The 16,386-nt window shown below is 36.3% G+C and overlaps 1 protein-coding gene across 1 annotated transcript; it reads right to left on the bottom strand.

The window, feature by feature from the left end:
• Window positions 1–386: 386 nt before the first annotated feature.
• Window positions 387–997, bottom strand: LOC111875921 (uncharacterized). The gene is made up of 2 exons (XM_023872448.1): window positions 680–997; window positions 387–614 (listed from the first exon to the last, which is right to left on the bottom strand). The coding sequence occupies exons 1-2, from the start codon at window positions 995–997 to the stop codon at window positions 387–389; spliced, it is 546 nt and encodes a 181-aa protein (XP_023728216.1).
• Window positions 998–16,386: the final 15,389 nt, after the last annotated feature.

Below are 16,386 nucleotides of genomic sequence, written 5' to 3'. Positions count from 1 at the left end.
TCATCCTACAACCCTAATTCACGATTATTGTTGACTTATTAGTATAAATACATCCACAATCTCCTCCCATTCCTTCTACAAACTCATAGTGTGCATGGTTTGTGCATCTCATTGAAGAATTATTGTTCAGTAGGGGTTTTGATTGTGATTATCTTCCCATTCTTATTTGTTTCTGGGTTTTTAATGCTTTACGTGAATCTTTTAGTTTACGTGAATTTTTTACTTTTCCATACACGCACCCAAATTTGAAGAAGTATGTTTTTCTACAAATATCTTAGCAACTGTTGCAATATCTTCCCCGATTTCAAGCAATCTTGAATTCGATGCATCTTTACCCTTATCTTTACTTTTATTTTGGCTCTTTTTCGAATCTGTAGTCTTTTTTTTTATTGAGCGGATGACTCGTCACTGAGACCTACAGTTTCTTGTTGAGTGTAATCAATGTCGTCAAAGTCATGCAAACTATAGTGTCTTGACTCTTGAGTAGGACAGGGAAGGGTAGAAGTTGGCCCCCAACTATGAATGTCTGTCGCAGTCGCGCCTTCAAACAACTGTGTGCAAAGGTCGGGGTACGATAGTGGTGTGCGTCTCAAAGAATCCACATGTTTGCTTGACTGTTTGGAAAAAATATTTTACTATTTAAACATGATAATCTATTTTTTATAAATTAACAAAATACCTTCGATTCTAGTTCCCATTCTTCTTTGGAAAGATTGAAGGTATTGGTTGTTGCATTGTACACATTGCCGGTTTTGTTTTTTAACTTCAAAAAAGCACCAAAATTTGACTTTAGGTATTCATAGCGGTTCTTCATTTGTTTTTGGTCGACAATAAAGTTATGTTCAATTTTTAATGTTTCAGCTACATTCCTCCAAGACAGTGCTTTCAAACTACTCCCCTCTCGTCCATTGATTGTAACTTCACGTAAACAAGCTTCTAGAAATGCTTTCTCTACACCTTCAACCTTCCAACTAATCCTATCCTTCTTTTCTCCCATTTCTTTGATCAATTCAACAAAAAAACGTATGTTTTAGCAACTACTTAAGCATTGCAAATACATATTTTCAACAACAATTTAAACAATACAAAGACACATTTTCAACAACTTCTTCTACAAAACAAATACACAATTCAACAAAACTAATGAATATTTCATGATATGTCAAGAACAAAACTAATGGATATGTCAGCAACAACATTTCAGCATAATACCCAAACATAACAACATTAAACATAAATATATGAATAGAAAAAATCAAACATAACATCAAGAATGAACATCAAAATTGAGGATATAATCTATCATATAACATCAAAATTGGGCATATAACATCATAATTGGGCATATAACATCATAATCAAGCATCTAACATCAAAATATAGCATAACATCAAATATTGAATCTGATTGAACAAATCAGAAAATATAGCATAACAATTTTGTTTTTTGATTTTCAGCCTTGAGGAGAAAAAAGGAAGAAAAACTAAAGGACTAATGTATTCAACGGAAAAAAGGAAGAAACTGAAGGAACAAACTAAAAATATACCTGTTGTCGGTAATGACTTCAGTGGCGTCGTCGGAGGAAGAAGATGGGTTGCGGCGGAGGAAGGCGGGCGTCGTCGTTGGGCGTCGTCGCTGGGGTCGCCGACGGTGTCTTCATTGGCGGCGTCGCTGGGAGGAGAGAAGAGAACATGATGCAAGGCAAGAAGAGCGGAAGGGAAGAAAAGAAAAGAGGTGGTCGAATCGTTTAGGGCAAATAGAAACGCGCATTCGTTTTTAATTTTCAAACTTTGTTTGCCATCTGAAAAAATAAGAGGCATTTTTAGTTTGAAGAGGTAAAAATTAGTACACAAACAAACGCTCTGAATCTTAAATTTTAAGACATTTCCTCTTAATTTTGCAATTAAGAGGTAAACAAACAGCCCCTAAGTCTTCAAGTGTGACAACCCGAAATATTTGGATCCAACAAGGTCTAAATTGTAACCCTATTACAAGGAGAACCTTGAAAACCATTAGAGTATAAGTGCATGTATATGGAAGTATGCACCTTGGAAGTCACATACAAGTTAACCTCTTGAAAGTAAACAAAATTTAGTGAGGTAAAACTAGATAAATGCATTTGATTAAGGATCACATGGTGTAGACACAAGAACTTGTAATTGTATCACAATCTTAAGCAATTAATTTATAAGGACAACAAAATTGTGTTTGCTATTAATTAAGACCATAAAAACCTTCCTAGGACCCATCCAAGACCGTAAGCATCTTTAAAGAAGTACCCTTGGCCATAAACCCCTCTAATGGACCATGGTTTGGCCGTGAACACATTAACAAGCCATAGCTTGGCCACGAGCACCCTTAGTGGACCGCCTTTGGCCATGAACTACTTTAAGGAACCTTAGCTAGGTCGTAAACACTTTCCTAGGAGGTCTCTTGGTCGTAAACTACTCCATAAAGACTCCAAACTTTGACCATGAACACCTTCCTAGGCAACATCTAGGGCGTAAAATCCATAAAGATTCCAAACCTTGACCATGAACACTTCCCTAGGAGCATCTTGGGCGTAAACACTTAGATATTTTAAGTGTTTACAGTTGATGAGTTGTCTTTGCTAATATCCCATGCAAATTCCAGTAAAACATGTGTTAACCCTGTATAACAAAGCTTTATCCATCAGTAATCCAAGCAAGTGTCAAGTCACCCTATTATCCTTTTTGAGCGTAAATTACTTCCCGTTGATCACATTTACTTTTTGTAAACTCCTAAATCACTCCCCACATATTCAAGCTTCAGCCTTATTTCCTCAAAGCCTCTGCTAGATCTTGTAAGTATTTCATGTTTATCTAAGTAGTTTATCATATTCTTTTAGTTATTTCATGATATTTACACATAAAATTATGTGTTAATATTCTTAGGATATTCTAAAGTTCAAAGAGTTATCAAGCTCTTCAAGTGTTAGGACTTGAACACTTCTTAACATCTATCCAAATCATCCACCAAATCAAACCAAGGTGAGCTTCATACCCCACTCTTTTCAAGTTTTCATTTCTTTTGGGGAGTGGGGGGGAATACAAGTTAAATCTTGTCTAAATCCTTGGATAATTGCATATATTTGTATGTTTAGGTGTTTATATATGTTGAAATGTTATTATTTCTTGTTAATACTTCATAAACTTGAGATTTCACAAACCTCATGATGTTAGAACTAAGTTATCTTTGTATAGATTTACGTATTTTGTATTATATTAAACATAAAACTAATCTAGTAGGTAAATATATGATGAGTTACACTCAAATGGTAATTTGTGGTTAAAAATACTTTTACTACTAAAACTTGTGCAAACTTTAAGACATAATAAATTTCATGGATTTATATGAGATTTTGGTGGAACTAGTGAAACTATTTTAGTCACAACAAGAAGTGAACATTTTTTTTGCAAAGATCTCCATAAAATTTTGGGTATGTTAAAACACCCTACAAAACATGGCTATTTTTCTAAAAATAAATGTTACCAGTAAAACAATCTTGTAATGCTGATACCATTTCAAGGGTTTTAAACTTAGAACATTATGTCATATTTATAACCCTTTGCAAGTTGACAAAATATTAGTGATTGTTTATAAATTTAAAAATAAATAATTTTCATCAAGAAGATTCACAAAACAGAGCTTTTATGACAAATTTATTTTCATGTCATAAACAGCCGTCATAAAACTTTCAAAAACACAAGTGATAAGCTGTATGTCATAAAGCAGAAAAACGTGTGTCATAAAGTTGCGGTCATAATTTTACACAAGGAAAACGTTATTTGCATTATTTAATAAAGGGAGAAAAACTTGCGTACATTCCATTAAGGCTCTTGTGAGACTAGTTTTGTTTTCTTCGTCGTACCTATCTAGGTACATTGTAAGTCCTGTGTTTATAACCAGAGTCCCCTAGAAGGGGAGCGGGATAATTGTGTATGGATCTATACGGGGTTGACACCCCACACCTGTGTTGTTCGCCACAGCTAGACCGGCCAGTCTAAGGTGACAAATATCTAGACAGTATCTGACACCTGAAAAACATCAGGGTAGGTGTTCTCGTCATATCTTTATGGTTATAATGATTCACATAGAGTAAGGTCCTAGTGACATTGGAATTACGTGGAACATACACCCCATTGGTTTTATAACATACAGAACTCTGTTTCGTATATTTGGTAAACTGATTTCACAACTTTGGTCTTAAGTTTTTTTTTTTAAGACCACAACATCTTTTATATACAGAAAATATATGATTTTTTGGGAACACTTTCATTTCGAAAACAAACAAGGGAAAACCAAGGAACATGCACACAACTATACACGATTTTACAAAGACTACTCACTCTGCTAGTTTTACAAAAATCCATAACTATATTCATATATTTTGTGAATCTGATTTCACAATTCCGGTTTTAGGGTTTGAGGACCACGACATCTTTGTATATAGAAAATATAGGATTTTCTGGGAACACCCTCTTTTCAGTAACAAAAAAAGGAAAACTAAAGGATATGCATGCAAATATACATGATTTTGGAACGACACTCATAAACTACTTTTTATAAAAAGTTTTGGATTTTCTGGAGTTTTACGACAAACTATGAACAAAGTTATTACAACGTTTTACCTACAAAAATGCTTATGAACTCACCAAATTTTTAGTTGACGCTTATCAAAACGACTTGTATTCTCAGGGATCTAGTAGACAGGTATTCACCACGATCGAGGCCTGGCGTCGCTGCATTAGGTTATTTCTACTTTTGTTATTTGTGTTTAACTTTCGAACAGTTGTGTTGTAAACAATGTAATACTCTAAATCTAAATGTATACATTTTTTTGTTGCTATGTTTTATTTATGTACAATTGTTATGATATTGTACAATGACGTCATCCCCCCCCCCCCCCCCCCCCCCCGACATTTCCGCAGTCCTGGTTCGGGGGTGTGCCATCAAGCCTTCTTCTTTATTAGTTATTAGGTCTAGATCCATAGTTTTATACTTGTATTGGTTGTTTGAAGGATTTTAGGTTGTTGTTTGAAGAACTCCAACCTTAAAGGTTGAGTTTTTATGTTTTTTTTGAACCAATTATGGTGTTAAGATGAGAGTTTTATCTTGGAAGTTGGTCCATGAAGGAAGTTATGAGCTTTTTGGTCCCATTTTTACCTAGACATGGATTAATGGTATTAAGGACACGTAAATGGATAAAGTGGGAAATTTTATCCATTAAGACCATATTTTAATGAGTACGGAAGTTTAGGGCTTAAATCTTAAAGTATTAAGACTTGGTTAAAAGTTGGTCGATCCGCGAGGTTCGCTCTGTGAACCTAGTATTAGTAGTGCAACATCTTTCGAGCAGATCGCGACTATTTTGTTGCCTATTTACTAGCATCGCGGCCTTGTATTTGTATTTGTCGCAGTGATATGACATACTAATTTGACTTTTGGTCAACAATGTCTATATTAGGCCTTGGAGAGGCAAAATGGTATTTTACTCCTAGGCTAGTTTTTATTAGACCAAGACGACTTGTTAGAGAAGTGTGAATTATATGTTTACCTTAATTACTAAATTATGGTTAATTTTTATGTATTTTTGGGGAGTACTTGATACCTCTAGCTTGTTTTGTGGATTTTTATCTCGTCTTCAAATCTGGTAAGTTCTACTGAACTTACTTAGTATATAGATTGTTTATTATATGTATTACAACTAGAAAAAAACCTCTCGGAGGGAATTTGATTGAAGTATAAGGATGTAGGACCATTATAGACCTCTCAAAGAGAAGTGATCAATGTTAGGTCAACTAAAAACAAATCTCTCGGAGGGAATTTAATTGATTGGGTTTACGTGTGCTAGCATATGTTTTATGTGACCATGTGTGGAATTATATGAATGCTTATGATATGACATACCTTGATTTGTGTTGTTGATTCTCATATTTTCCAGGTCTCGATAAAGGTCTCGAGTTCGACGATACTAGTGAGATTTCGAGTTTTGTACCTGAAATACAACATAACCATGCAGGAATCGAGAGAACCCTCTGATGGTTAAATTAGCCGAAGTTCTTTATTCGATTTTGATTCGTATGAGAGAGTGAGAGAGATATGAGCTTATTTTAAAAGTGTCTTGAGAGGTGTATATGTAGTGTAATCAGATGTACCTTATTTTTTGGGGAGAAAGCTTATAAGTTGTGCATTGGGAAGGTAAGCATATGAAATGTATCTGAGGTGATAGGTGTATTTTTGTCTTCAGATGGAGCAAACCCAAAAACGGCCTAACCATAGCAAAAAGGCGAAACCATTATAAAACGACCAAACTCTCATGAAATGGCCGAATCATCCGGAAATGGCCGAACTGTCAAGAAATGGCCGAACCATTTCTAAATGGCCGATGAGATATACATATCAACAAGCCCCCCCACCCCCACCCCAATTCTACATATCAACAAGTTCCCAAGTCTAAAATAGGAGGGAGTCGTTTGTCTAGTCCTGCTTCGGACTTATACTAGCACGCATACACAACCAAACTTCTTCATTTAACTAGGTTGGGAGAAATGACACCGTGATACCTTTCAAGCATTTGTGAACGAAATTGAAGTTGTGGTATACTTTGTCTAAGTTGTAATTTATTCGAAGTGATTCAGCATGATCGTGAAGCTTTAGCAAATCGAAGGTGTCATATATATCGATATGTCGAGAAAACTAACGCTGATTGAATTTCTTAAAAAGGGATCTGTCCAATAAGTCCCGCAAGTCTGAAGTAGGAGCGATTCGATGTCTAGTCCTACTTCGGACTTATAATATAATGAAGTATGCGAGTCAAAATTTTGGTTAGTTATGGTATGAACAATGACTATCGATTAATTATTTGACAAGTTACAAAAATTAGTGTTATTTCAATAAATTACGTTTTGATAAGTGTCGTTTTATAATGGTTTGGCCTTTTCACAACACGTATTTCCGTTCGTCGTGAAAAGGCCGAACCATTATAAATTTCGATTTCGGAGTCCCGCAGAATGGACTAAGTTTCGATCGTTTTATAATGGTTCGACCTTATAATGATAACCGCCGTGGAATGGACTAAATTTTGGTCATTTCGATAAAAATTAGTGTATATAAGTGTCATTTTAGTCCGAACCACGAACCTCGTTTTGATAAGTGTCGTTTACTGTCGGTTCGATAAGGGTTATTTTGATAAATTTCGTTTCGAAAGTTGTTAATTCGATAAACATCATTTTCACGTTTTTTATGAATATTGCAAAGCAATAAATTGATGTTGGTTTACACGCGACATCAACATGCGGTTTCTATGGATTTTATGAAGCACGGTATTCGTTTAGACATGTATAATTCATCGATATTCGTCATGTGTCATTTCGATAGATGTCGTTTCGGCAATTGTATGACATCGGGTGGAGCCCGATATTATTCGATAGCTTTTTTCGACTAGTTGCGATACTAACCATTTTGATAATTGTTATCTCGGTAAATTTTGTTTCAATAAATATTACGTTGGCTTATGGTTCATAGTGCTAAGTTTCGACTTAGGCTTTATGAGAGGTGATATCGAATTTGATCAACCTCGGATTCCCGTGAAATGGACTAACACCCCGTTCCCGAGTTTATCAAAAGAAAAGAAAAGAAAGTCACAAGAGAAAAGAAGAGAAAGTAAATGAAAACAAAATTTTCTTTTGTGTTCCCGAGTTGGAGAGAAGTGGAAGGAAAATTAATCATTTTTTTCTTTCCTTCCAAATCCTCCCAAATCGGTAGGAAAGATGGGAGGGAAAGTGATCCTTCCATTTCTCTCCACTTCATTTAATGAAACTTGGGAACACCAATTTCTTTCATTTTCTTCTCATTTCCACCTGTTTCCTTTCCTTTCTCTCGTTAAGTTGAACTCAGGAACGGGGTGTAAAATATGTAACCGATCCGAAAATCAGTGTTTAATGAACTGTATCATCCATTTTAAACTTAAAGATGGTCAGTTAAGCCAATAGTTGTGATTCATATGATGATTTGCATTATTTATTTAGGAAAGACTTTGTCAAGTCCATACAAATTTGTGACCAATTATGACAGAACAAAATATCACATTTGAAAAATAGAGCAAGTTATCAGATCATATGAAAGTGGCGAGTATGTGGCGCAATTTGCACGTTATCCATCTGCATTCGCATTCGCATTCACTTATTATTATCGACATTAAAAATATGTAAATCGTACCTTATTATCCATATTGTTTCATGTATGGTTTGAGCTAGAAAAGCCATTGAGAGGTAACAAAAAAACCAAAGATTAGGATGTAAGGCAGATGAATCATCCATTTGCTAAGCTAGTATCAACCGTAAATGTCGTTCCATTGATACCGAACCATCGATACCGAACTGTAGATATGGATCTATAAATACCGAACTGTTGACACCGGACTGAAGCATGTGACTGAAGTGAAATGTCTCTTCGGGTCTGTTTGGTGATGGTCACACTTAGATTCGAGTAGAGATAGTATGGACAATGCTTCTGTATTCAACCAAATAACTCGATTGTTGCACCTACAGATGAGGAATGGATAGAGTATCGAATTTGGATCCGTTAGATTATTACATCCGATAGCCATAAAAGACCAGATGTGAATTTGTTCTTGTTGCCATAGAACTGATGTCATTCATGCATGACATGTTATTGAATAGCTTCTTATTGATATGTAGGAGATTCCCTTCTTTGTTGTTGCTGTGGCTTCAAAATGTATCTTTGTTATTTTCATCAAGGTCTCTAAGTCTTTTAAGAAATGGCAGAGGTAATGTTCCTTAGTAAATAGTAACTCCAGATAGACTACTTCTGGTAGGTGATGGTAAGTCTGTGGCGGTGCACACTGCATCGATGCTGCAAATATGGAGTAGTAGATTTCCACTGCAAATATGGAGTGGTAGTTGGTGGAGTTTGATTTAGGTTATGAACACTGGAAAGTCAAATAGAGGTATACGATGTCAATGTTCGGTGTTCGGCTAACAATTCTGTTTTGATCAATTGATATAACAAACATCTTGTGAAGTTTCGAACTCTTATGATTGATTATTTGGCATTGACATTACAGGGCTAAGCATGTTATTGCACTTGACATACATTTGACGAAAGTTGTGTGTGAGTTGTGCATTGGAAGTGTTCGATGAAAGTATCAATGCACCATGGTGGTAAACTACAGGCCATTTAAAACCTGATGTAGACTCACGACCATCTTCAGGTAATTTCATAATCTTTCTGTGATTGGAGTGGTCCATCAGGAACCAAAACTAAGAACCAGAGGTTCAATGAAGAAGGGTGGAGTTGGCGATTGTATGAGCAAAATTGTATTAAGCTCACATGGCCTTGTGATTGTGATAATGGTTGACACAAAAGAAGTATGCAGTAATTAGTTGAAAATTTTGAAGTGAGATGCAATTCAAGGCTTGGTGGCTTCTGTCAAAAAGAGTGGTGCATCTGTGAGCTTCAACTGCTGTAAAGGGTATTTTTTACCACCTCATCCATAAATTACTGAATTGAGAACCATGTTGGTTAACGATGACTATATAGAGGTAACTGATGGAGTTCTAGGAGAGTGGATTTTGGTTCAGGCATTTCATCGAGCATTTGAGTTCTAGGAGACTTGGTTCCATTCGAATCATCATATATGAGTTTCTTGTTTGGTTATAAAACTTAATGAAAGAGTTTGTGAAGTTACTCTTCTTTTAGACATTTTATCGAGCACTTTAAGTGCATACCTCATCTTTCCTTCTTTTTCAAACAGCTACGTTGGATTCATTCCTCTCCTCCATCCAATTCAGCAAATAAAAATCACATATAGATAAAGGTATGGAATTAAGAATATGGGAACAAAAATACCCGAGATATTTAAACGCCCATGTGTCATTGCTGTGAAGTTTCGATCGACATAGTTGGTTGCAGCCAAATTAATTCTTGCGATTGGAATTTGTGATGACATGATCGAAGCTGAATGGATCAGGCTACGTGATGTCTGGTTTTCGACTTTCATTGATCGTATATGAGGAAAGCTGATGAGATGATACTTGGGTTTGAACAAATAACTTGACAGATGCATATTTGAAAAATATATGGGCACAGAAGCAGCAGCTGTTAGGCTTCAGATTGGTCCGGCTACTCCCATGGACGAGGAGTTGGACGTCGATTCCATTAGATAGAACCAAATCAACTAACAAGAACTTGAGTCCGGCATTATGATATATTAGGTACTGTTAGTATTGCGCTTGGTACCAACTGATAAATTTTAGGTGCCGAACATGGTTGGATGTATGAGGCTATGAAGGTAAAGTAGATAATAAATATGTGAGTACCCTGTTCTTATTGTGATTTCGGTCGAACTGATGAGACTTCACCATTCATAGGAAGAGATGACATCGATGCTGATTAAATCCACCGTAGAGGCTGTAAACGAGCACCCAAAAATACCGGCTACATCAAGAACTTTAGTCTGCCTCAACCACGTAATACGGACGACGATGAATCGCTATTTTCTTCAACCATGGGAGTACATAAGGTGGTGGTGTGTTTTATGTAGCCCAATCGAACGAGTAGGAGTAGATATGATTTTAGGGTGCTGCACCAATAGGTGTGAAATCGTAATTAATCCGCTTGATGAAGCAACATAGCTAATTGCAGGATATCACAAAGCTTGTAGGAGCGTGACTGGGTGAGTGACGGGCTTCCTTGTGTCCGTGAACGAGGATTTCGAGCCTTGATGGGCAGCGAATCAGGATTTTCATATTGTGGTGGTAATGATATGAAAATCAACTCCGGTAGAGCCCCGATTTCATCCAGAAATTTAAATCGTCAATTCAGACTACAATCCATTAGTGAGAAGAAAAGTGACGAGCCAGAGTTTTCTCAGAGAGGGGATACAGGATGAAAGTCAAAGAAAATTAGAACTTGTTGAAAGTCAAAGTCAACAAGTACAAACCCACCAGCACAGCGCACGAGCTATTTGATGCATTTCATGGGCCCATGTCACACTTGCTCCTTACGTGAACGTAGCTTTTCACCAGATAAGTTTACACGACATCGTTTCACTTCTTGGAATTTACATCGTAATTCCTTCCCAAACGCCATCGTTTTAAATGGATGTCAAAAAGCAATCTTTCCTTTCCATATTTATTGATACTTGATTCCTTCAAATTACTTTTTGGAATATGTCATGTACAACTCGGTGGTGCATGGCTATTTTGATGAACTCGTGCCAAACACAATAACACATACACCTACTTAAAGTGTAGGAACCAAATATCATCGATTTAATTATCAAACGAAGAAGGAATATAGATCGCAGAAGTGAAATATGAATTTAATTTTGGGTATTATATTTAGATAAATCGGGTATAAACTTTCGTATAAAGAAAGAAGTCAGGAATAAGGTTCATTCTTCAATATTTGATCTTTGTGAGTAAGAAATTGTATCGAGTTTGCATGATTTTGTTATGCAATTCTGAACTCTTTGGTGCTTTTGGGTAGAGCCTATGGTGGTTATGATTTTAATTGAACGATAAAAAAGAGAGGATGAACTCCATTTGACCCAGCGGTGTACATTTGCCTCTTTTTTTTTTTTTTTTTTTCATTAAATGGATTTTAAGACCGATTGTTCCAAGGCATCAGAGGGGTATGAATCTTGCTCACAAAGAACGAACCATAGAAGCACACAGTAAGTAAACTTTGGCTATATAAGATGTACTTAGTATTCTTTTAGTACAGCAAAACCCCTAAGTGTTTCTTTGTTTCCTCATTAGACGAAGATGAAGTTGCGACTTGCGAGAGAATATCAAGGGAGGATTTTTAGAAAACCAACCTCTGAAGAGCAAATGTATAGTGATCTTTGTGTTGATCAAGCTTTTGAAGAATAGAATTATGAACATCGTTGCGAAGGTGAGATTTAAACCTCGGGCGACAATGGCTATTTGCTGGAGGTCCCACGGATAGTGCCACTTGTTGATTCTCAGATTTTTCGGGCCTCCATTAAGGTCTCGAGTCCGACGATGCTAGCAGGATCCCGAGTTTCATACCTAAAATCCAACACAATCAGTCAGGAGTAGCGGGAGAACCCTCTGATAGTTAAATTAATCGATGTTATTTATTCGATTTTGATTGATATGAGAGAATGAGAGAGATATGATCTTACTTTGGAAGTGTCTTGAGAGGTGTATATATAGTGTCTTGAGAGGTGTATATATAGTGTAACGGGATGTATCTTATTTTTTAAGTAGAAAGCTTAACAGTTGTGCATTAGGAAGGTATGCATATGATTGTACTTGAGGTGAGGTGATAGGTGTACTTTTGTCTTGGGATGGAACAAACCCAAAAACGGCCGAACAATAGCTAAATGGTCGAACCGTCGTGAAAAGGTCGAACCATAATAAAATGACTGAACTGTTGTGAAATGGCCGAACCGTCCGGAAATGGCTGAACCGTAGAGAAATGGTCGAACCATTTCTTAAAGGTCAATGAGATATACATATCAACATGTATAACGAATATGTGTTCTGATTTGTCAGTAGATGCTACATTATGTTTTTAGTTGCAGGTCCTTTAGGTTCGAAGGGCAAGGAACCGGTTTGGAAACCAACCAAATTTGGTCGGAATACTAATTTGATGGATCACCATCTTCGGAACTTTTGACTCTTTAATTGGAATTTTATGAAATTCATAAGCTTGATTGGGTTATGTGGACATTCCAGGGGCCTTGGCATCCACTCTATGTTTAGTTTTATGACTTTATTTCAAAACAAGAATTTAACTTTCCACATTTGACGATGATCTTGGTGATATTATGTTGTTGTTGTTATCGATGAAACCATTTTTTTTATTAATGTCAAACTCTAAAAAAAATTATGGTTGATTTTTGGGAAGTTACAAAAGAATTTGGGTTATTCAAGATCAAAGTCCAGAGTAAAAAAACAAGTATTGCAACTAGTGTCACAAGAAAGGACATGTTATTTGATAAGTGCTACAACTTACAAAACAAGAACAAAGACAAATTTAAGGGTAAACAACCTAATGAATAGAACCAAGTCAGTGTAGTCGAAGATGGCGATAGTGAGCTTCTAGCCATTTAGATGAAGGTAATCGTTTTTAATCCTTATGGATTTTTGATACCGGATGCACCCACCGTATGTATCCTAATAAAGAGTGTTTCTCCACATATAATCCTCATTATGAATCTTCTTTATAGAAGATGGTGTAACCCCCAATGTTCAAGGAGTTGAGAATATTTTTATCAAGATGTTTGACGGTATTTTTTGTACTCTTGGGAACATGAAGCATGTCTTAAAGTTGAAACAGAATTTAATCTCTCTTATTTCACTTGATCGAGAAGGATATAAGTATATATCAGTGGAGCAATTAGAGTTAGCAAGGGATATTTTGTGATTATGAATGGAACTATAATGGAAATCAATCCTTACGTTTTGACAGGTCTACTATTATGGGTGTTTTCGATGTGGCATCGTATTCTATTTCAAATTCCAATATTACTAGGTTGTGGCATATGAGAAGAATTGAGTAAGCAAAATTTATTATGCGATCAAAACACTATTAAACTTCCATTTTGTGAGCATTGTGTTGGAAAACAAAATATTATGATTTTATTCTTCTACTCATTATAGTGGTGGAGTTCTTTACTACTTGCATTCAGACCTTTAACACTACAAGAAGATTGGGCAATAGCGGCGACACGCGTCGCCGCTAAAGGGTGGGCTTGTCGCCGCTAATACCTTTAGCGGCGACATGTCGCTGCAAAAGCGTCGCCGGTATTGTTTCGTCGTTAATACGCTGAATGCCGCCGCTAATACTCAGCGTCGCCGCTAATACCAGGCGTCGCCGCTAATACTGATCGTTGCTGCTAATAGTGTGTCGCCGCTAATAACGTTATGTCGCCACAAACGCTGTCGCCGCTAATACTTTTATATTTTTTTTTAATTTATTTAACATTAAATTTATAATCAATGCAACTATTAATCCATATAGCATTTGAGAAATCTGATATGTTTTTATAGAAATATTAATACATATTATACAATCAATCCAAACTATCATACCACATTAAGTATTCTTCCAAATTACAAAACGTTTCATAAAATCCTAAAATAACTACTCGTCCTCATCATTATCTCCTTCATTATTTGGTGGCGGCAATGAGTGAAACCACTCTTCCAATGCTGCAGAACAAGTCGGGTCCTGTAGTATTGTTTGGAGCATTTGCAACTATAAAGAAAACGAAATATATTAACAACATATCAGAATAACATTATAATTAATTATACCATTCTACAAAATATCAACATATCAAATACACTTAAACATACATCTACTTTCCATTATAGCATTGTACTTTCCAAAAATTACCAAACTACAAAATATCAATATATCAAACCATAACCAACATATCATTATACCATTCTACTTTCCATTATAGCATTACTTTCCAAAAATTACCAAACTACAAAATATCAACATATCAAATCATAACCAACATATCATTATAGCATTCTACTTTCCATTATAGCATTTACTAACAATTACCTGTGATTGTGGTTGTTATTGTGTCATTGGTTGTTGTTGATCATACATAGACACAACGGTAGGGGGTTTACGCCCAATGCCTCTGATATGTCCGCATCGAACACCCAATATTCTTTCAAAACAATCTTTTATATCAGTTGGTGCTAGACCGCTTGCCTCAGAAGTAGCTTGGGTTCGTTGGTTTATCTCTTCGAGTAAAGCATTCTGTATTGTTTAAAAATAATAAAAATCATAAAAATTAGATTACTAAATACCTTTGACGATATAAACACTTATATGAAAAATACAAATTAACCACTTACGTATTGTTGCTCGACTGCAGGACTATAAAATACCCTTGGCGATTGGAATTAGCTTTACGAAAAGCTTCGATTCGACTGATATCCTATTTAACATTAAAATTTAGATTAGTTATACTTTAAATAAATATTAAATATATCATAACTTACTTCTTTAAAACATGCATTGCTGTATGAGCTCGACCCCCCTCTGTTTACAACTACTTGTTTTGCACGACATTCCTTGTTTGACGCCGAACGCCTTCAAAATTGTGGCGTTTGAAAATGTTCAACTGCCTTCGCCCAATTTTCATGTGACATTCCGTTAGGGGGGTTGTTTACTGCGGCTACGTTTCGACCAGTTCAACTCGAATCCTTGTCGATCCATGTTTTCTTTGAGAGTGTTAGGATGTTTACCCGGTTTACGAAGTATTAGACGATCTAGTTTCTCTTGTATGTCTTCATTAGTAAAGTGTCTCGGAGCGGGTCTTGTCTCTGGTTGCCCATTAAATTTCAAATTCATCCTTAATGGATCATCAGCATCTAAGAACCGACGATGACCGATATAAACGACTTTATTTACTGCACGGTACGAAGGAGTGTCTTCATTGCAAGTCGGGCATGCTCTATACCCTTGTCCGCTCCAGCCCGATAAACTACTACGAGCTAGAAAGTCGTTTATTGTCCATAACAACATAGCTTTCATCGTGAAGAATGTGTTTGTCGCTGCGTCTTTAATGCGTATGCCTGATTGCCATAAAAACATAAGCTTTTGCACTAACGGCCTAAGGAAAACATCTATGTCCTTTCCAGGCGCTTTAGGGCCGGGAATCAACAAGGCCAACATGAATGATGACTCTTTCATACAAATCCATGGTGGCAGATTGTAAGTGGTGAGTACAACCGGCCACGTACTATGCGGATTACACATGTTACCAAATGGATTAAAGCCATCAGCTGCCAGCCCTAGTTGTATGTTGCGAGGTTCACTCGAGAAGTCAGGGAAATCTACATCAAAATTTTTCCAAGACTCTCCATCAACGGGATGACGCATCACACCATCTTCTGATCTCCCAGTACTATGCCATATCATATTTTTGGAAGTGTACCGTGAACAATACAAACGGCGTAGTCTAGGGGCCACTGGAAAGTACCGTAACACCTTATGAGCCACTTTCTTACCCTTGGTGTTTTTATCAATCCACCGACTCTCTTTACAAACGGGCAAACTTGAAATGACTTGTGTTCCTTCTAGAAGAGAAAACAATCGTTTTTGCACACATGAATTGACTCGTACCCCAAACCTAACTTCTTCAGTTTCTTTTTTGCTAAATAATATGAACGGGGAACCTTGTTGCCCGATGGAAATGCCGAATGCAACAAATCAAGGAGTTGATCAAATGAACTATCAATCCATTTGTTGTTGACCTTCATATGCATCAGTTTTGCTAAAAAATCAAGGAATGAAAACGAACAACCAGGATATAACTTGGTTTCGACTGCCTCTAACAAC

This window comes from Lactuca sativa, chromosome 2, assembly GCF_002870075.4.
Source record: "Lactuca sativa cultivar Salinas chromosome 2, Lsat_Salinas_v11, whole genome shotgun sequence".
Taxonomy (NCBI): domain Eukaryota; kingdom Viridiplantae; phylum Streptophyta; class Magnoliopsida; order Asterales; family Asteraceae; genus Lactuca; species Lactuca sativa.
This window is presented reverse-complemented; position numbering and strand designations above follow the sequence as displayed.

Coding starts and splice junctions, on each gene's coding strand:
- LOC111875921 (XM_023872448.1), bottom strand. CDS start 997: ATGGGAGAAAAGAAGGATAGGATTAGTTGGAAGGTTGAAGGTGTAGAG. Junction 615..679: donor AATGGGAACTAGAATCGAAG/GTATTTTGTTAA, acceptor TTTTCCAAACAG/TCAAGCAAACATGTGGATTC.